Source organism: Lissotriton helveticus, chromosome 9 (genome assembly GCF_964261635.1).
Source record: "Lissotriton helveticus chromosome 9, aLisHel1.1, whole genome shotgun sequence".
NCBI classification, from domain to species: domain Eukaryota; kingdom Metazoa; phylum Chordata; class Amphibia; order Caudata; family Salamandridae; genus Lissotriton; species Lissotriton helveticus.
Window position 1 is genome coordinate 1,142,181,359 of NC_136070.1, and position 22,403 is coordinate 1,142,203,761.

General features: G+C 48.6%; 1 protein-coding gene across 4 annotated transcripts in view; it reads left to right on the top strand.

Annotated features, from left to right (window-relative positions):
- Window positions 1-22,403, top strand: part of LOC144782290 (protein TASOR-like) — an 865,833-nt gene that overhangs the window by 172,407 nt on the left and 671,023 nt on the right. For all 4 annotated transcript variants that reach the window (XM_078661579.1, XM_078661582.1, XM_078661580.1 and 1 more), the window contains exons 6-7: window positions 2,627-2,658; window positions 17,518-17,623. In XM_078661579.1, the coding sequence (XP_078517705.1) occupies window positions 2,627-2,658; window positions 17,518-17,623 (138 nt within the window). The remainder of the gene's footprint in view (window positions 1-2,626; window positions 2,659-17,517; window positions 17,624-22,403) is intronic.

Genomic DNA, 22,403 nt, shown 5'->3' on the forward strand with positions numbered 1-22,403 from the left:
CTTTCTATGCTTCCAGTGAGTTATGAGAATTTCTACTGCTTTCTGAGCATTAAAACAGTTTCTAAAACAAACTTTGTGTTGTTTCTCATGTTTCTAATGCTTATTACTCATGTATGGTGGAAATTCTTTACAGCATATTTCAGCTCTGTTTTTATTTGGCTGCTATTGCATGTTTATATATTTATATATATATATATATATATATATATATATATATATATATATATATATATATATATATATATATATATATATATATATATATATATATATATATATACATATATATGGGGCACATATAATATAGTGTTTCCGGGGTCCCGCTCATGGGCGGGAATATTCTAATGCTTATGACTTTGATGAGGATACCCCTGGAAGAGAACTAGGATTACAGGTAAGTAACTAATCCATCTCTCCCACCTGTCTCACTCCAAATACATTCTGCTTAATACAACGCGTGCCCTTTTAAGGCTAGAAAAATCTCACAAATCCAAAAATCTACCCTGGTGTCCTTGTGGCGAAATCCCTCCCTTAAAATTGAAGGAAAACTTCTCCACTGGGAATCCTGGTCTGGGAAAGGCATCAACCTAGTGAGTGACCTATATGAGGGGACACATCCTTTGCCGTTCTCATCGCTTCAGTCTCTACACAACCTAACAGCTATAGATTTTTATGACTTCTTGAAAACTGAAAGTCCCCCTCTCGGCGCGCTCCTTCAAGCCCTATACCCCTTGGCTTCTGACTCCGATACCACATATCATGGAAGCTGGTCATTTTGTCGCTAAGGCATATAAACTCCTCCTCCCTTTACCTAGGAAATCGCATAAACAAAATGAACTTAAATGGGAAGCGGAGTCCAACTCTACATGTCTGACGTTTGACTGGGACAAGATTCATAGCGCGGCATTCTCGAATAAAATCTCCCCAATCCTGTCCCAAACCAAGTACATGCTACTACCGTAAACAGAACGTACTGGACACCAGATAGGCTTTTCAAACTCCACCTGAGAGACAGCCCTAATTGCTGGAACTCAGCTATTGGGGATCTGGCTCATATGCTTTTTAACTGTCCCTCTCTGAAGCTATACTGGGGGTAAATCTTTGATTGCATAGAACACATTTTTAGTCTCAAAACTGCAAGGGAATTCACCTACGTCATACTGGGTGTTCTTGATCCGAAACTAGTTAACGAATATGACCGTCAACTGCTTGACCTATTGCTCACTCTAGCCTGTAAAGTCGTATTATGTAAGTGGAAGAACTCTTCGGAAGTGTCCTTTAAAATCTGGCAAGAATGGTTATCCTTTTTAAGAGGAGCTGACAAGCCTGCGCTGCATTCCTCCCCCTGGCGCATATCCCATAAGAAACTTTGGAAATCCCTAGATGCATCATCGTTCTCATTTGATCTCCCGTGATGTAATGTATGTCTCCACAGTGTGATATTGTCATGTACAATATTTTGTGATGGGGTGGAATATTATTATGTATTGGTTTGTAGGATGTGGTACCACCCGTCCCCATGCACTGCCACTCTCGCATAGTTTCACATGATGTTGAGTCTAATTGGAGTCCCAGGGACCTGGACCTGAACATGGACATCTTGAACGTAACAATCACTTTATATGTAACGACTGATTGACCTGTTTCTTTCCTAAGTCAGACCTATTTGTTTGCTTTTTTGTTGATATCACATGTTCATCTGTTTTTATTGTGTGAATATGTATTGTCCTGCCTTACTTAATTTTTCTTTTAAGACAGCGCATGTGAGCTCACTTCATGTACATGTTACTTTTGTGTCTATTCCTTTGCATATATTCTTTTTCAATAAAAATGATTTGAATAAAAAAAAAGAATCTCTTAGTAGGAGCTTCAGTTTACCTCCAAATTTACTTGATTGTTTTGCCAATTGTTTTGTTTGTTTTGGAGGGGTGGGCGGGATGAGAATGATCTATTTTATGTTTGACGATTGGTTACAATGCAGAAGAAAATGTTTCTTGTAATCCTTGTTCTGCATTGTAAGAGTCCTCGTGACATAAACAACGCTCGCATCTCCTGGGTCCTTCCATGCTTGAACAGCAAATACATACTCAATTAATATTTGAGCTCTGTATAGTGTTCTCAATAAGCACTCAGCCAGCAAGACAACTTCCAAATAAAAGCTAGCCTAATGGGGCTGTTGAGTTTGTGCCTGTATATTCATATGACTAGTATTTTTTACCTTGGATGATGACTTCAAACAATATTCCTATGATGCTGAACTAGCATTACATGCGAGTAACATTTTCTAGGAAGATAATATGAAGAGAGAGCAAGCTAGAAACCTGCTTTTAAGCCTGTTGAATGGAGGAGTACCTTGCGAGCGATGGATATGGCTGTAATGATTTAGTTGTAGATCCCTAAAATTTATAGACCATTGGTTTTTGGCTTTATGTTGGTTAAAATGGTGATAAGTTAGAACTGTATTATTATGATATCTTTAAAAAGAGGTTTTGAGACCTCAGCTCAGTTTAACTTCTTTGAAAAGTATACCTTTCGGTTATTATGATGGGTATTATTTGGAGCTGTACTAAAAACTTTTCTCTATAGTATGAAGTTTAACAAAAGTACATGTATTTCTACTTTTCAGATCAAACAGCTTTAATTTGGAAAGAAACCTGGGTAAGCCATGTCGACATTAGTCTGTTCATTCTAAATTGTTCAAGATTTTTAAAGTGTTATTTCAATTTGTATGACCTTATTCTCAGGACCCTTTCGACCCTGTCAAAGGAGGTACTGATGTCACTCAGTTTAAAGTTATTCTGCTAATTGACTGCATTACATGACTGCCTAATTGACCATTTCTCTTGAATCTCCATAGACAATAAAATAGTTATTTAAAGTAATGTGTATACATTCAGTGTCCACAATCTTTTTTTTATTGTGATGTACAGTTATGGTTGTGGTGCTTTTACTATGCCACAATGGGTTTTAAGTATTAGGATTTATTTTCTCTAAAACCAAACATTGAGCAACTGAGATCCACAGAAAGGTTTCTACTGTGCAGCTTAAGTAAGTGACTGCATTTTGACTTGAAGATGGTGATGACCGCATTGAACTAAATTGATTAATGCTACTCCCTGGAGAGATCTACCTTGAGCTCCATAGTACTAGTAAATCCTCTTCATGCATCATTCGGGTCCAGAGGGGATATGCTGAACATAGTAATCCATCTTGGAGTGTTCAAGGAAGTACTATAACCTATGGGATCACAATACCATGTAGTAGCCTCTGATACCATTAACTGAGGAGAGCTTGAGGTCAATGAAATCATCAGTAGTGATCTGTATGATCACTCCTTTATTAATCAAAGCCCTCTACATGAGCTGACTCTGCATAGGAATCATTTTTTAAGGTAAACAAAGGGGACCCAATAGGTAGCTATGGACCATGGGTATGAGTCAAGTAAAGAAACAAAGGTCCAAAGCAAAAATATTAATTAATACTATATAGACCACAATAGGCAGCTATATATTTTTCCTTGCCCAGCCGGACAGGGAATTTATTTTAAGTTGAATCAAAAGTTTGGAGTCTGAAATTATACTACTGGGCCGCACAACTTATGGTGGTGAATCAATGGATACATGCCCCGCAACAAGATCCGGCCTACGCTCTTGACAGGACCGTCCTCCCCCCAGACAAACTTATGAAGGCGCTATACTCGGACAAACGTCGCAACACACTCACAGGCCCTACGGCTCACACAATCAAGATCTGGCACACTGCACAGAGAGCTCTAGGGTGGGAGGGAGTCCTCACGCTAGCCACACCACTCTGGGATACACGCAAACTTGGCACGCTGGCGAATTCGAAAGGTTTCAGGCAATGGGATCTAATTGGCATCTCGACAATTGGAGACCTATGGATAAGGGGGGAGATTATTTCATTCCCAGCACTACAAGAGCAGTATGGAATGGGAGAAAATGAACATTATCGATATGCCCAAATCAAACATGCCTTGCAGGGGGCCATCCCATCAGGTACAACTCTTGCCGCATCCTCCCCCCTGGAGGATAGACTCCTCACTGACCACTTAGATAAGAAGGCGATCTCCCTTGCATATCGGAAGCTCGTCAATAATCTCCCTGACCCCACGGTAGTCCTACGCAGTCGATGGGAGGTGGATCTGGGAGACATAGCGGATGAGGACTGGTTACATGCACTGGCATCGCCCAGAGAGACCACCATACCTTCACGACTGAAACTGGTACAATTAAAAATACTACATAGAGTGTACTATTCACGTACTCTACTGCACAAGCTAGGGCGCACCTCGGAACCTACTTGCCTCAGGGGTTGTGGATCCCCAGGGACTTTCTTTCATATATTATGGGATTGCCCCAAAATACAGTCATATTGGGAGGAGGTTTTGTTTGAGATTTCGGAGGCGACGGGGGTTGTATTGCAGACTGAACCTAAGTGTTGTATACTGAATATTTGGTCACCTACTGATATGAACAAGGGATTGCAAATCTGGGCGACACTGGGTATGGCCATTGCAAAGCGTAACATTGCTAGGAGATGGGGATCTGGGGTGAAACCCTCATGTACACGGTGGTGTAATGATATGGACTCAGCAATGGTAGCAGAAAAGGCAGTATATGTGCATAGAGGGTGCCCTGGGAAATGGTCGAGAATATGGAATAAATGGAACGAATATCGAGGGAACTTATGTGAGCCCCCGGAGGAACTGCCAGAACCTGATGATGACCCGTAGAGGGGGTGGTACAGTGACTTTGCTCTGTTATGGCCTTTCTATATGTTTTGGGGCACAGAGGGGAATGTATTTGGAATAAGTATGCCAAGAAGTAGTTAAGGAAAATGTGATATGGCTTCTGTGACTCGGAATGCACCTAGGGGGGGTTAGTAGTTGCAATCACTAGGTATGTTGTGCTCGATGAGGGGAGACGCAGTGTGTCCCAAGCAAGACTAGGGGTATAGCTTGAGATAGGAAATGTTTCCATAGTAAGATAGTTGTACTTAGGACCCATTTCAAAATGCTTGTAATGTGTAACCCTGTAGGATATTGAGACTGACTGGTTTAATCCTAATTTTGATAGAGACAAGTTATGGTTGTTAGATATAAAATAAGACGGACTAGGTCTGTGAACATTACTATACGAATGTATTAAGCTGATGTATACACGATTTACGACTTGACGAGGATGGTCGTTAACACTGCGTTAATGTTGTGATAAGTACATATGGTAAATAGCGGCCAGCCTCAGGGTTGTGGGCAAGACGCTGTGTATAGCTGAAAGAATGTAATAAACGTCTTTAAAAAAATAAAAAATAAAAATTTGGAGTCTGAATATATTAGCAACAAACAATTTTTGCAGTAAGGCACAGTCCTGCACCGTACTGAAGAAGTAGACACAATTAAAGGAAAAGAAAGAATACAATAGGAAAGAAGGTTCTTCAGGCAAAAGGAGTGAGCGTTCTGGGCACTTTTTAAAATCAGTGTTAACAGGTTCACCAGAGTAGCACATACATACAATAATATATAATGGTCAGATGTATGTCTACTAGAAAGAGTCGAAGTTTCGATCCCGCGCTCTAGTTACAAGGGATCATCATCAGGACTTAACACAATTAATTGCCTGGTTTAAATAATACATACGCCACTGCGGGGGCTCGAGGAGGGGCACAGGGCGTACGATGACGCTGCGTGTTCTGTCAGGGCTGAGGAAGCTCATAAGACAGAGCTCGTGGTGGATCAAGGCGTGCGGTGACGCTGTGAGCTCAAGGGCTCTTTAGGTGGGAGGGATGGACGGCATTCATAAAATGCAGTCCAACGATGCAATGAGCTCCATGGAGCCCGCCTTTTTACAGTAAAATTAGTATTCAAATACCATGCTGATCTTCGCTCCAACCTCCGTTTTACAGCTGTACCACCAGCATTATTTTTACTGAGAAATTTAGTAAAAATAATGGTGGTGGTGCATGTGTAAAACGGAGGTTGGGCCGAAGATCGACATGGCGTTTGATTAATAATTTTACTCATGTGGAGAACAATGAATCCGTAAATCACACAAATGAGGGAACTAGGTGCGCCAGTCAACATTCAATAAGCAAGATTCATTCCTAAACTGCAGGATCACTTCAACAATAAGAACCCATTATGCAGTTTAACACTGAAAATTGTAAACAAAAGGAAATGGAAGCCAGAAAGGGAATCCCAGAACCTTCGAATTCACTTGGGCGTTCTGATTTTGTTTGATGACACAGAGAAAGAACCCCCCCCAACCCACCCCGACCCCCCCCACCCCGACCCCGTCGTGTGTGTCAGCCCGGGCTGACACGTCTTCCTGGGCTGGCGAGCATCTAAATTGCAGCTGCACTCGAGTACTTAACAGGTCTTTAAAAGACCATGAATTGTAAATGAGGCTTTTGTTGCCATTACCTTGTCCTTTTGCTCGCTTTTTTTCAAACATGCATGTTGGTATGAAAAGGCTGGCTCCACTGACCGAGTTAAAGTCAAGCAGTCGAAGTCAAACACAAAATATGCAGGGGACACATGATTAACAGCTGACACACAAAACTTCACTTTCCCACAACGTGCGCGCGGCGCCCCTGGCACCTCATGGCGGCGCACCGGGGTGCCGCGGCGCACATTTTGGGAACCACGGGGCTAACCCATTAGGAATCCGCTGTGACTGACACTTGGTTCACTAGGAAAGAAAATTTGCCTAGCTGTAGTACAGGTAAGTTTCAATTCAATGAAGGACACAGAGGCGCGGATTATGCCGCCTTCCTTCGCTTTATTAAATCAGCAGCCTTTTTGAAACACAGCAAAGCTACTTTTCCCCTCAACTACAGGGAAATAGGTAAAAGTTCAGAACATAAGTCCTCCTTCTCTGTCCGCGGTCTTGTCCCAACTTGGTCCTACTTCTCTATTCACTCCTCTTTCTTCGCATGAACAGGCAGAACAAACTTCATGCATCCTGTTGCGACCCATCATTCCCTGTAAAAATGGGCATCGTCAGAAAATCACTTCAAACGGAGTGTATCGAAGAACATTCATCAAAAAGAACTTTAGCATGCAAAGCATGACTACAGGTACAATTCAACAATGAAACATAATTCTCCTTTAACCATTAAATCGAGTGAGTTACACCAGAACAGGGACGGTCCGCGTCCTTCTTGGTCGCCAGGTGGGATAATCTTCACCTCTGTGTCCTTAATAGAATTTAAACTTACCTGTACTACTCCTAGGCACATTTTCATTCATTGTCAGGACTGAAGGCTCAGATTCTACTAGTTTAAAGCTTCTCTACTACCAATTCAGCTACTTCCAGCACTGGCTTAAAGTAAAACCTCTTAAAGGTGGAGTCCAAGGACCAATCAGAAGTGTGGAACAAGTCTTCCAAAACACGCTCCGAGAGAAAACGCCTTTGAGGCCAACACCCTCTAGCTGAGTGAGCACCAAACACCTTAGTTTCAATCCCCGCCTCCTGCGGCGCCATCTGTTCCAGGCAGATCGGTACCTCTTGGTTGCGTTGTCTGCCCATGCTCTGGATAGGAATGACTCTGTGTGTCCCGAAAAGCCTGGGAGCGACCAACGTCACCTGAGATCCGCCAAGCCATCATCCGTAACGTCTCTTCCACCACTAGGCGATGAGTATTGAGATCTGGATTCTGCAGGGTGTGAGGAAAATGGGGGATTCGGTTTGGTGAATCCCAAGAAAGTTTCAGATGAACCGAAAACCACACTTAGATCTCTAAAGAGGGGTAATCAACACAATCTCCAGCTGCTGGCGGCATACTTGGGTGGAGATCCCCCCTGATTGAGAAAGGAGGGAATGTGTAGCCCTGCTCCCGCTGCCAGTCCTGGAGGAACGCACCCATCTCCTCCGCCTGAGGATCTGGCCTCCAACTGAAAAATCTCGCCAACTGATGATCCAGACATGATGCAAACAGATCGAATTAAAAGGGAACCCACCTCTCTTCCAAACACTGGAGTCTAAGATGGCGAGAGTGCCAGCCTGCCACCTTGTTCAACCGATCCGGGAAATACTCCGCTGTGACTTTGCTAGGCAAAAGTTCCAAAAATCTTTGGCTAGGTTTTCCAGGGCGCGGGGTCTGGTACAGCCAGATGGTTGATGTACTGACTGCAAAACTATTGTCCATTTTGAGAAGCACGCAAGATTGCACCCTGTCTTTGTTCCAGCACTGCACCACAAACGAACCCTCCAGGAACTCCAGGCAATTGATGTGCAAGGATTGTTCATGTGTGGACCAAGCGCCACCTGTGGAAAAATCCCCACATGTGGCACCCCAGCCAGAACGACTGGCATCTGACTCGATCACGATGTCCAGGGCAGACCCGAAGATTGCTCTCCTGTTCCATGCCTCCATGTGGATGAGCCACCAAACTATCTCCTCTTTCAACTCCGCTGTCAGGGACAGGGATTGAGAATAAGTCTGCCCCTTTCTGAGATGGTGTGCTTTGAGGCGCTGTATCGCACAATACTGCAAGCGGCCAGGAAAGATGGCCTGAATTGAGGAGGAGAGGAGGCCTACCGGGCAAGCAAGGTGGCGCAGAGAAGTTTGGAGCTTGGCCAAGCTCTGGCGCAGCTCGTGCCTTATCTTCGCCATCTTCCGGGCTGGAAGGCTCAGGGTAGAGTAGACTGTCTATTGTGAACCCCAAAAAGGTTGCACATTGAACCGGGGTCAGAAGGGATTCTTTTAGTTTATAATTAACTCCAACCTCTGCAAAAACGTCACCCCTGGCTGCAAGTGTTGGTTCAGCTTGTTTGGACACTGGGCCAGAAAGAGCATGTTGTCCAGGTAGAGTATCATCCGTATGCCTTGCGCCCTTAGGAATTCCACCGCCGGCCTTAGGACCTTTGTGAAACAACAACGGCACCGAGGATAGCCCGAAAGGCAGAGTGGCGAACTCCAAGACCTGGTAGTCCCACCTGACCTGCAGGAAACAGCGGTGAGGAAGAAAGATTGGGACCATGAGGTATGCGTCCTTCAGGTATAGCCGGACCACCCAGTCGAGAGGCCTCAACATGTCCCGGAGAAGGTGGATACCCTCCATTTTGAAGTGGCGATATACCACCCACTTGTTGAAGCCCTTCAAGTTGATCACTGGTCTCCGGCCCAGTCAGCCTTGTCCACCAGGAAAATATTGCTGACAAACCCATTGGAGTACACTTCTGAACAGAAAATCTCCCCTTTTTGAATACAGGCAGAGACCTAGCCTGCTATCAATTCTGTGTCACGCTGGGAAAAAGAAATGGGATTGGGAGGGTCAGCTAATGAGGACAGCCGTAGCTCTCCACCTAGAAGCCCTGCACTGTTTGAAGTACCCAGGCGTCGCTTGTGATAGAAGCCCAAGCCGGGAGGAAGAGTGCCAACCGACCTCCCACTCGCAGGCGCACCGAAGGTAGCACACATCTGTGCCAGAGGGGTTGTACTGACCTCTGTAGCCTCCACGGCCTTGGAACTTCTGTCCTCTGGTAAGGTAGGTAGTACGCATTGAAGCATGCGTTGTCCTGATATGCCCATGCTGGCAAGCCTTGTCCCTTGTCAGGGTTGAAGTAGGAGTCGACTAGTCCCTGCCACGACCACTCCCTGCCACTCCACGCCCCTTCTACTCCACGCCCCTGCCACTCCACTGCCACTCCACGCCCCATTGAAAACCTGAGGGGTAAAGACCCTGCAAATGTTGGACAGGCCAGTGAGGTGAACGTCGCCACAAACTTACTACGGTCTTTAACAAAGGGGTCCCCAAACAAACCTCCCTTAGGGTCCACCTTTATTTAAAGAGAGCAATGCTGCTCTGTAGAGAGCGCACCTTTCGCGTTCTCCAGGAATATGATGGCGCGCTGCGCCCATCCCGACAACAGTTTCGGGGAGATCAAAGAACCCGAGTCTATAGCCCCCTCGGCCATGTCTAGGATCTTGGTCAAAGGGCCCACGGCGGACCGGAGCTTGTCCTGGCAGGTGCGCCAGGACCAGTTGATACCGTTCTTAGGGTCCTTAAACAAACTTGGCCAGGAACGTCCATGTCGGTTTCTCACAGCTGGCTGGGGACGACTCTGGGCTCTCCACGGGACAGCGCTGGTCAGCACTCTATTCAGAGTGCCAAAGACGTGTTGCCCATAGAGATGCCATAGCGCCCCCCAAGCGGTGGGAGGACCTCACTGCAGTAAAAAACAGGCATTAAAGTCACGTAAGGTATGCAAGTGAATCCTGCAACCGAGGGAATCTGTGGAGAAAACAGATAAAGTCAAGCGCTCCCAGAAAACGGGAGATATCAAGTCAACCCGGCAACAGGACAAGAAAGAACAAGCATTAGAAATGCAATCGGGCTCGGATTTATTTGAGTTTGAGCTAATGGCATTGTAAATGCCAATGTATTGTTGCTATGTGTTATGGAGTGTGTTCATGTGGTGTGTACTGCCAGTGATCTCCTTGTGAGTGTGAGAATATTGCACAGTTACTGCCTGTGATGTCCTTCTTGTGAGTGTGAGAAGCTTGCACCTCTGCTGCCTGTGGTCTCCTTGTGAGTGTAAGAAGCTTGCACTGCTGCTGCCTGTGATGTCCTTCTTGTGAGTGTAAGAAGCTTGCACTGCTGCTGCCTGTGATGTCGTTCTTGTGAGTGTGAGAAGCTTGCACCGCTGCTGCTTGTGATGTCCTTGTGAGTGGGAGAAGCTTGCACCGCTGCTGCTTGTGATGTCCTTGTGAGTGGGAGAAGCTTGCACCTCAGCTGCCTGTGGTATCCTTGTGAGTGTAAGAAGCTTGCACAGCTGCTGCCTGTGATGTCCTTCGTGTGAGAAGCTTGCACCGCTGCTGCCTAGGAGTATGAGAAGATTGCATTGTGCATCTCTGTGCTGTGCCTGTTCTTTGTAAGGAACTCTTGCTCTGTTGCTGCCTTGGCACAGTACCTGCTGTGAGTGTGTAAGGGCAGCTTGCACCACTGCTGCCTGTGATTTCCTTCGTGTGAGTGTGAGAAGCTTGCACCGCTGCTGTTTGTGATGTCCTTCTTGTGAGTGGGAGAAGCTTGCAACTCAGCTGCCTGTGGTCTCCTTGTGAGTGTAAGAAGCTTGCACAGCTGCTGCCTGTGATGTCCTACTCACCACTCTGCACTCACCACTCTACTCACTACTCTGCACTCACTACTCTGTCTGGGTTAAGGGAGACCCTCGAGGCCCTGGTGTCACTGCACCTGCTGCACCCTCACAGCCACTGGTAGTAAAATACAGGACTGTCTGGGTTAAGGGAGACCCTCGAGGCCCCGGTGTCACTGCACCTGCTGCACCCCTGGACACCCACAGCCACTGGTAGTAAAATACAGCACTGTCGGGGTTAAGGGAGACCCTCGAGGCCCCGGTGTCACTGCACCTGCTGCACCCTCACAGCCACTGGTAGTAAAATACAGCACTGTCTGGATTAAGTGAGACCCTCGAGGCCCCGGTGTCACTGCACCTGCTGCACCCCTGGACTTCCACCGCCACTCGTAGTAAAATACAGCACTGTCTGGGTTAAGGGAGACCCTCGAGGCCCCGGTGTCACTGCACCTGCTGCACCCCTGGACACCCACAGCCACTGGTAGTAAAATACAGCACTGTCAGGGTTAAGTGAGGCCCTCGAGGCCCCGGTGTCACTGCACCTGTTGCACCCCTGGACACCCACAGCCACTGGTAGTAAAATACAGCACTGTCAGGGTTAAGGGAGACCCTCGAGGCCCCGGTGTCACTGCACCTGCTGCACCCTCACAGCCACTGGTAGTAAAATACAGTCTGGGTTAAGGGAGACCCTCGAGGCCCTGGTGTCACTGCACCTGCTGCACCCTCACAGCCACTGGTAGCAAAATACAGCACTGTCAGGGTAAAGTGAGGCCATCAAGGCCCCGGTGTCACTGCACCTGCTGCACCCCTGGACACCCACAGCCACTGCTAGTAAAATACAGCACTGTCAGGGTTAAGGGAGACCCTCAAGGCCCCGGTGTCATTGCACTTGCTGCACCCTCACAGCCACTGGTAGTAAAATACAGCACTGTCTGGGTTAAGGGAGACCCTCGAGGCCCTGGTGTCACTGCACCTGCTGCACCCCTGGACTTCCACCGCCACTGGTAGTAAAATACAGCACTGTCTGGGTTAAGGGAGACCCTCGAGGCCCCGGTGTCACTGCACCTGCTGCACCCCTGGACACCCACAGCCACTAGCCACTGGTAGTAAAATACAGCACTGTCAGGGTTAAGTGAGGCCCTCGAGGCCCCGGTGTCACTGCACCTGCTGCACCCCTGGACACCCACAGCCACTGGTAGTAAAATACAGCACTGTCAGGGTTAAGGGAGACCCTCGAGGCCCCAGTGTCACTGCACCTGCTGCACCCTCACAGCCACTGGTAGCAAAATACAGCACTGTCAGGGTTAAGTGAGGCCCTCGAGGCCCCGGTGTCACTGCACCTGCTGCACCCCTGGAAGTAAAATACAGCACTGTCAGGGTTAAGGGAGACCCTCGAGGCCCCGGTGTCACTGCACCTGCTGCACCCTCACAGCCACTGGTAGTAAAATACAGCACTGTCTGGGTTAAGGGAGACCCTCGAGGCCCTGGTGTCACTGCACCTGCTGCACCCTCACAGCCACTGGTAGTAAAATACAGCACTGTCAGGGTTAAGGGAGACCCTCGAGGCCCCGGTGTCACTGCACCTGCTGCACCCTCACAGCCACTGGTAGCAAGATACAGCACTGTCAGGGTAAAGTGAGGCCTGCTGCACCCCTGGACTTCCACCGCCACTCGTAGTAAAATACAGCACTGTCTGGGTTAAGGGAGACCCTCGAGGCCCCGGTGTCACTGCACCTGCTGCACCCCTGGACACCCACAGCCACTGGTAGTAAAATACAGCACTGTCAGGGTTAAGTGAGGCCCTCGAGGCCCCGGTGTCACTGCACCTGCTGCACCCCTGGACACCCACAGCCACTGGTAGTAAAATACAGCACTGTCAGGGTTAAGGGAGACCCTCGAGGCCCCGGTGTCACTGCACCTGCTGCACCCTCACAGCCACTGGTAGTAAAATACAGCACTGTCTGGGTTAAGGGAGACCCTCGAGGCCCTGGTGTCACTGCACCTGCTGCACCCTCACAGCCACTGGTAGCAAAATACAGCACTGTCAGGGTAAAGTGAGGCCATCGAGGCCCCGGTGTCCCTGCACCTGCTGCACCCCTGGACACCCACAGCCACTGCTAGTAAAATACAGCACTGTCAGGGTTAAGGGAGACCCTCGAGGCCCCGGTGTCACTGCACCTGCTGCACCCTCACAGCCACTGGTAGTAAAATACAGCACTGTCCGGGTTAAGGGAGACCCTCGAGGTTCCGGTGTCACTGCACCTGCTGCACCCTCACAGCCACTCGTAGTAAAATACAGCACTGTCTGGATTAAGTGAGACCCTCGAGGCCCCGGTGTCACTGCACCTGCTGCACCCCTGGACTTCCACCGCCACTGGTAGTAAAATACAGCACTGTCTGGGTTAAGGGAGACCCTCGAGGCCCCGGTGTCACTGCACCTGCTGCACCCCTGGACACCCACAGCCACTGGTAGTAAAATACAGCACTGTCAGGGTTAAGTGAGGCCCTCAAGGCCCTGGTGTCACTGCACCTGCTGCACCCTCACAGCCACTGGTAGCAAAATACAGCACTGTCAGGGTAAAGTGAGGCCATCGAGGCCCCGGTGTCACTGCACCTGCTGCACCCCTGGACACCCACAGCCACTGCTAGTAAAATACAGCACTGTCGGGGTTAAGGGAGACCCTCAAGGCCCCGGTGTCACTGCACCTGCTGCACCCTCACAGCCACAGGTAGTAAAATACAGCACTGTCTGGGTTAAGGGAGACCCTCGAGGCCCTGGTGTCACTGCACCTGCTGCACCCTCACAGCCACTGGTAGTAAAATACAGCACTGTTTGGGTTAAAGGAGACCCTCGAGGCCCCGGTGTCACTGCACCTGCTGCACCCCTGGACACCCACAGCCACTGCTAGTAAAATACAGCACTGTCACGGTTAAGGGAGACCCTCAAGGCCCCGGTGTCACTGCACTTGCTGCACCCTCACAGCCACTGGTAGTAAAATACAGCGCTGTCTGGGTTAAGGGAGACCCTCGAGGCCCTGGTGTCACTCCACCTGCTGCACCCCTGGACTTCCACCGCCACTCGTAGTAAAATGCAGCACTGTCTGGGTTAAGGGAGACCCTCGAGGCCCCGGTGTCACTGCACCTGCTGCACCCCTGGACACCCACAGCCACTGGTAGTAAAATACAGCACTGTCAGGGTTAAGGGAGACCCTCAAGGCCCCGGTGTCACTGCACCTGCTGCACCCTCACAGCCACTGGTAGTAAAATACAGCACTGTCTGGATTAAGTGAGACCCTCGAGGCCACGGTGTCACTGCACCTGCTGCACCCCTGGACTTCCACCGCCACTGGTAGTAAAATACAGCACTGTCTGGGTTAAGGGAGACCCTCGAGGCCCCGGTGTCACTGCACCTGCTTCACCCTCACAGCCACTGGTAGTAAAATACAGCATTGTCTGGGTTAAGGGAGACCCTCGAGGCCCTGGTGTCACTGCACCCTCACAGCCACTGGTAGTAAAATACAGCACTGTCAGTGTTAAGGGAGACCCTCGAGGCCCCGGTGTCACTGCACCTGCTGCACCCTCACAGCCACTGATAGCAAGATACAGCACTGTCAGGGTAAAGTGAGGCCTGCTGCACCCCTGTACTTCCACCGCCACTCGTAGTAAAATAAAGCACTGTCGATGTTAAGGGAGACCCTTGAGGCCCCGGTGTCACTGCACCTGCTGCACCCCTGGACACCCACAGCCACTGGTAGTAAAATACAGCACTGTCAGGGTTAAGTGAGGCCCTCGAGGCCCCGGTGTCACTGCACCTGCTGCACCCCTGGACACCCACAGCCACTGGTAGTAAAATACAGCACTGTCAGGGTTAAGGGAGACCCTCGAGGCCCCGGTGTCACTGCACCTGCTGCACCCTCACAGCCACTGGTAGTAAAATACAGCACTGTCTGGGTTAAGGGAGACCCTCGAGGCCCTGGTGTCACTACACCTGCTGCACCCTCACAGCCACTGGTAGTAAAATACAGCACTGTCTGGGTTAAAGGAGACCCTCGAGGCCCCGGTGTCACTGCACCTGCTGCACCCCTGGACACCCACAGCTAGTAAAATACAGCACTGTCAGGGTTAAGGGAGACCCTCAAGGCCCCGGTGTCACTGCACCTGCTGCACCCTCACAGCCACTCGTAGTAAAATACAGCACTGTCTGGATTAAGTGAGACCCTCGAGGCCCCGGTGTCACTGCACCTGCTGCACCCCTGGACTTCCACCGCCACTGGTAGTAAAAACATGGGGGGTGAGATTTCAAGTGGGACAGGCAAGCTCTGGGCTTCTTCCGCCATTGGTCTTTAACAGTGTTTGAGAACTGGAGTGGTTAGAGGTAACACCTGATAAGCCAGGGAGAGATCCTTGGGGCTCGGTGACGGGACCCTGAGGGCGCAAATAAGAGACTGGAGCGTAAGCAGCTGGAGTACATCTTATTAATCCTCCGAAGACGACGCACCTCTTCGTGATCTGCTGTTGCCCTCTTCACACTACAACCCTCTCCTTCACAGCCAGGCAATTGCCACATGCCCCGAAAGATGCTCGCCCCCCACCTAGTACCGATGCAGCTGGGTCTGCCTATGGCAGAAATTTAGAGGAGTCTGTACAGCGTGGTGAGTTGGGGGGCTGTAGAGTGTGGTCTCATGGTGACCTACAAGCTGCACTCCATTCTAACCGGGCCGCCTCCACAGAAAACCAGGACCAACCTCACCAGACGCGGACTACTGGCACACCCACACATGCACTAAAACAGGAAGAGGCTGTGCAGCACGCTGGATGGCAAGTCACTTTTTTCCTGTTTTGCTAGCAGACAAGCAGAGGGAAAAGTTGGAAAAGATGCCAGGGGCCAAGGGGGCAGAACAGAAGTTAGGCACTGATGCTGGATCCAAGTCGAAGCCCCAGGTTTATTTATTTAATTATTTTTCTTTCTTCTCCACCGAGGCACCGGAGGCATGAGGGGCGGAGCTGGCCCGCACAACGTCATGGTACAGTTGGGTGCGGATATTGCCTTTTCTCTTTGGCTGAGCTGGAACAGGAAAGGACAGGACAGCGATATGCAGCATGGCGTGGCACTGGCAGATCCGCGATGCACCTGCACCCACCACTCACTGTTACCGCCACTGCACAGGGACCTCAGCTCCTGAAATGAATCCGTCACCGCGACTATCTACGGCCCCTGCACACTTGCTCGCCCGCTACGCCACAGCACACTCAGCTCGTAACCCGGAAGCAACAGCAGCAGATTAATACAGCAACTACACTTTTTAAATAGTAAAAAATCCATGTATAACTACAATATTTGTGTGGGTTTCATGTGCTAATATGCCTGCAAATGTAATGAATTTAGTTTATTTCTATTTACAATGAATAAACTACTTAATGTTATCGAGTGTGAGGGTCTTTGAGCGGGGGGCATCAGCCATCCCCTCTTCCTGGTTTCATCCCAGGATGTCCAAGGGATACAGAGCCTCAACGAGAGCAAGTAAGTTAATTTACGACTGGTGTCACGGAGCCTCGAACTGTTAACTTAAATTGCAGAATTGTGAACGCGCCCGGCCATCTGTATTCACTAACGGAGGCACCCTGACAGCTCCTAATTATAATTTATGTACTTCTTTGCGCAAGCACGCACGAAATATGCCCAAAATGGCGGAACAAAACTACATTTACCCTATCACTTCAAGCCTATTAAAACGAAAACACAAGGAAGACGAATCACTGACCAGATGACAGAAAACGGTAAGGAATGTGTGGAATTTCTCTCTCCAAGGCCCTAGGAGATACTTTTTTTTCTCCTTTAACATTAGTTCTCAAACTCCTCCCAGTTTCACTGTGAAGGAGTCCGAGCCCTAAAAACCACTTAACTTGCTGCTGAGCAGCAAAGAAAGAGGAGGAGTGAACAGAGTAGTAGGACCAAGTTGGGACAGGACTGCAGACAGATATGAAGGACTTCTGTTCTGAACTTTTGCCTATTTCCCTGCTGTTCATGGGAAAGGTAGCTTTGTTGTGTTTCAAAATGGCTACTGATTAAATAAAACGAAGGAAGAAGGCATAATCTGAGCCTCTGGTCCTGACATAGGATTAAGATTTCCCAATTGCGATTTGGTAACAATCGCAATTATGAAATGACAGTTATTATTTACCGTAGATATAGCCCTAGTTTCAAATAAGTAACTTTTCCTTGCTGCTAATGTTCAACAAGTCGAGTCATTTGCCATTTATCAATGTTTTCCATCATGAAATATTTAAAGCAGGCATTATAATTGTCTTTGTAATATATATTACAATATTTGCTTCAGTTGAACTTGAAAGGTATGACACTTTGACAGCACTACAGATATATTTTCTTTTTTTTTTCTAGAACATTTGAACTATACCTTGTGGCGTGGACAGCTTTTAAATAAAGGAAAACTTTTGTGCTACGCTAATATGAAGTCAGCAACCCTTCCTTTTCTACCTTACAAACTGTAAGTGTTTACGGGGAAACTGTTCTCCTAAATCAAGTGTCCTAAACTTTGTTTACCCGCACTTCATTTTTCATTTCATTTCACCAATCAACCTCTCATATTAACTTTCATGTCATTCAATCGTAAACACAATATTTTTTTCTGTATATGAGGGCTGATACACTGAATTGCATTTCTTTCTGATGGATACTTTAAAAAAAAAAAAAATTACAATATTTTTATTTGCATTTTATCATGTAACAACAATACAATCATGTCATCATCGGTCAGCACATCCCGTCCCCCAACCCCCCACCCACCGAGCCTCACCATTAAAATCAATACAATATTATTCAAGCAACTTCACCAGAGCTTTCCTGGCCCAAGGCAGTAGTGCCATGGCCAACTGCCTTACGATGCACTCATATCTGTGGACGCGCCTTATCCCATTTCCCCTTTTCATATCCCCCCATCGAGGCCATGATATTTCCGCCATTTACTTCATACTCTACCAAATTTCTTAGGGCAGCCCCGTGCCTTATAGGTGACCCTTTCGGCTGCCATATAGAGATCCAGACCTCTCCGCCATTCCTCCAGCTGCGGTGTCGTGGCTGCCCCCCACTTTTTTGCCACATCCCTCTTTGCTACCACCAAGGCCAGAGCAAGGAAGATGAAGAGCGGGCGTGCAAGATCGACATCGTTGGTCATACCCAACAGGACTAATTTAGGGTCAATTGGCAGTGAAGTCTCCAGCACCTCCCCTAATTCTCTCAGGATCCCCGTCAAGTAAACCTGAATCATCAGACAGGACCAGATTATGTGGTAGAAATCCCCCCCCCCTCTTGACCACATCTCAGGCAGTTCGCATCCCCAGCTCTTCCCATTTTGTGTAAGCGCACCCTATCAAAATAGGTCCTATGAAGGACGTTGAATTGAATGGCCTCACCTGGGATTTAATAGCTACCTCCCTTGGATGCATGAGAACAGTGTCCCAGTCTACCGTGTCCATTTCACCCACATCCCTCTCCCACTTACTTCTAAGGGTGCCCAGGTCATCTGGCATGTTATTCATAAGAGTCCTGTATGTAAGCAATACCGCCCTTTCCTGTACCTGTTCTTGGAGCAGGCGGCCTTCTAATGGTGTATATTCAGGGAGTGTGCCCACTGGGATCCCCTCCGCCCGTCAGGCATGTCTCAGTTGCGCATATTTAAAGTATTGCGTGCGGAGCAGGCCAAAGTCTGCCCGCAACGCTTGGAACGACTTCAGTTCCCCTTTGGCTGTCACGTCCCCGAGCGTCGAGATCCCTATGTCGTCCCACCTCTTAAACCCCTTCAATTTATTCAGTTCCTGGAGCCAGGTGCTATGCCACAACGGCGTTTGCCTGGTGGGCCTCTTCACCCAGCCTATGTTCTTATTCGCTCGGTTCCAGACCATCAACGTAAGTCTAGTGGCCGGCAGCAGGCTCCCCTTCGCCCCCATATAAATAATAGTTGTACGGGCGGGTGCCCATCGTGTATCTTTCAAGTGCATATGTGGGGTGTAGGGCCGGGGCGTGGAACCAATCGTTGATGGGCACCAAGTGTTCCACCCAATAATAGGCCTCGATACTGTACTGGGAAGTGAGATCCCTCCACCTTATTGGAGCCTCTGCAGAGTCGTCAGTGCTACCCGTGGTTTCTTACCTAACCAGAGAAAGGTTCTCAATTCCGCATTGGTTTCCGTGAACACCCTACGGGGGAGGGGGTAGTACTCGTTTTGAAATGCATACAGGAGCTTGGGCAGCGTCATCATTTTAAACGTGGCCGCACGGCCTAGGATTGTAAGGGGAGGATTGTAAGGGGTAGGAGTCTCCATCTACTCGCATCTTCTATAAAGTTATGCACTATCCGTCTGATATTCTTGTCGTATGAGCGGCCACTGTCGAGCGTCACAAACACTCCGGATAGGTAAAGCTCTCACTAGTCGTCTGTAACCTCTCCGGGAGGCTCGTCAATTGCTTTTGTCCCCGAGGATCATATAGGACTGACTTATGCTAGTTTATCCTGTAGCCTGCGTGGGCTCAGTATCTTTCCAGCTCTGCGAACAGTGCCGGTATCGTCGTTTCTGGGTGCGTTATGTATAGGAGGACGTCATCAGCGTAAAGGGATATTTTTTCCTCCGTGGTATCATGTGGCCCCAGTTGAAAACCTCTGTCTGCATTTTGCCTAATTGCTGCCGCGAGTACCTCGATCGTCAGCGTGAAAATCAAGAGTGATAGGGGGCACCCCTGTCTGGTCCCCCGCCTCACTTGGAAGTCCCATGATACGGTCCCATTTACCTTAACCTTGGCTCTAGGGTCCGTGTATAGCAGTTGTACCCACTGCCTGAACTTCGGACCAAAACCTAGTCGCACCAGGACTCCCTCCAAAAAAGGCCAGTGGACCGCATTGAATGCCTTTTCGGCGTCGAGCGACAGAAACCAATGAGGATCCCGTCTCTTTCCTACCTCCTGTAGCCAGTTGTGGGTCCGTCGGAGGTTAAATCTAGTGGCCCTACCCGGAAGGAACCCAGTTTGATCCAGATGTACTAGTTCTGGTATGACCCTCCTCAGTCTGAGGGCTAACACTGTCGCCAATAACTTCACTTTGATATTTAAAAGGGAGATAGGGCGATAGGACGAGCATTCATCTGGTGGTTTACTTTCCTTATAGATCGGGATTATCGTGGCCATGCGGAGGTCCGGAGGGAGTCCCACATCCTGTATCGCCCCTTCAAAGAGTCCCAGCAGGTGTCGGGCCAGAAGGTCTGCTGTTCGAATAAAAACCTCTGCCGGGTATCCATTTGGGCCAGGGGATTTCCCCGCACGCAGTTTAGCGAGGGCCTTCTTCACTTCATCTATCGTGATGGCGGCCTCCAAGTCATCAAGGTCCTTGGCAGCCAGCATTGGGAGGTCTAAGTGTGCCATATATTGCAGGGCATCTTCCTGTGTCCCTAAGTCTTGTGCGTCATGGAAGAGTTGATAGTGCATAGCAAAGGCTTCAGCAATCTGAATATCGGACCTCGTCAGGTTCCCTTGTATGTCTCAAACCCGTTCCACCCATCGGGCATCTCTTTCCTTCCTACTCAGCCATGCCAGCAGGTTTCCCGATTTGTTCCCCCACATCGTACAGACGATGTAGCGTCGCCAGTGCCTGCGTTTTGGCCTCTCCCGTTACTAGGTCCCTATACTGACATTGAGTATCCGTCAATTTACGAAGGGTCCCCGTGACTTTACTAACCTGATAGTCCATTTCCAGCTCCAGTATTTGGGCTTCTAACGTCTCAATTTCTATCTGGACTTTCCGGGTCTCTTCTGCCAGCCTATTCTGTGCCCTATCTCTCAAGACCGTCTTGAAGGCCTCCCAAAAGACCACTTTAGATGAGACCGACCCCTCATTTTCAGCTATGTAGACTTTTACATCGGCCCTAAGGCCCTTCAATCTGACCGGGTTCTGCAGGTCCCAGGCTGTCAACCTCCATGACCCACCTCTCTGTTCCTTCCTCCTCCCCACCTTCACCAGGAGTGGCGAGTGATCTGAGATCCCCCTGGCTTTGTACTCAGCTGAATCGTCTCTCGTTTTTTTGTTTTTGTTTTTTTAAAACATAGTTTATTGGTTTTGTTCAAAACACACTGAAAGCGTTACACAAAAAAAAATGCCATCACGTCTATAAATGAGTCGGGCTAAAGAAAACCCCCCCAACCGTAATGCATTACATTGATCGACATTATAATAAGGTCACACTAGTAATGCCCCGGAAAGAATAACAACCTTACATAGTATGACATTGCCCCTATTGCACCAATGGTGACAACTCCGTCCACCCCCCCCCCGCCCTCCCCAACTTATCCCACCCCCGACGCGATCCGACGTGAATATTCTGAATTGATAGTCGTTTCAAAGTGTACATATGGCCCAATGTATGTGTGGTACCTGTCATGGCTGAATCGTCTCTCGTTAGGACATGTTGGGCAAGGAAAATATAATCTAGTCTAGAATAGACCCTATGGGAGCTCGAAAAGAAGGAATAGGCCTTATCATCTGGGTGTAGCTGTGAGAAGTTGGCCTGATGTGCAGTGTTCACTATTCTAGTGATCACTATATATCAGTCCAAACAACCCTTATTGATGATTGGTTGTAAGTCAACCTTATAGACCAGCTATCCTAGTAGCATGGATACGAGCAGTCTAAGGCTAAGACTCTAGAGGGCGTGTTAAGCCAGCTGTTTTACCACCACATTACCCCTTGAACACCCAGTGAAAGGACACCACACAAGTGTTATGAAAATAAACAGTGTATTTATTAGAATCACAACAACCCTGTACTCTTTATGAGGACAGGGTGCTAGGCACACAACAAAACTCTTACGAAAATACTTAAGTTAGCACGTTATACACAAATGCCCGAGGGGCACGAAGAACCATATACTTTAAAAGTGGAATGCGAATTACTAGCAGGTAAGTACAGTACTAATAGGCTTTGGAATCGCTAGGACTTGACTATAGAATCGTTAGATTACTTCTAGGAGACCTAGGGGACTCGGGTGCAGAGTGTGCACTCTCACGCGGAATGCGGGACAAAGTCTATGGAGGCTAGTAAAGGCAAGGTTAGTGTTCACGGGCGAACCCGACCTGGTAGGAAGAAAACGACAGTGGATCCTGACCCTAGGATAGTGAGGCTATGCTGGGACACCGAAGTGCCGAAGTTACCTAGCCCAGGGGCTGCAGCTGCATAGGTCTGAAAAGACGTCGGGGATCTCGTTGCCGGACCAGGAGCCTGGAAG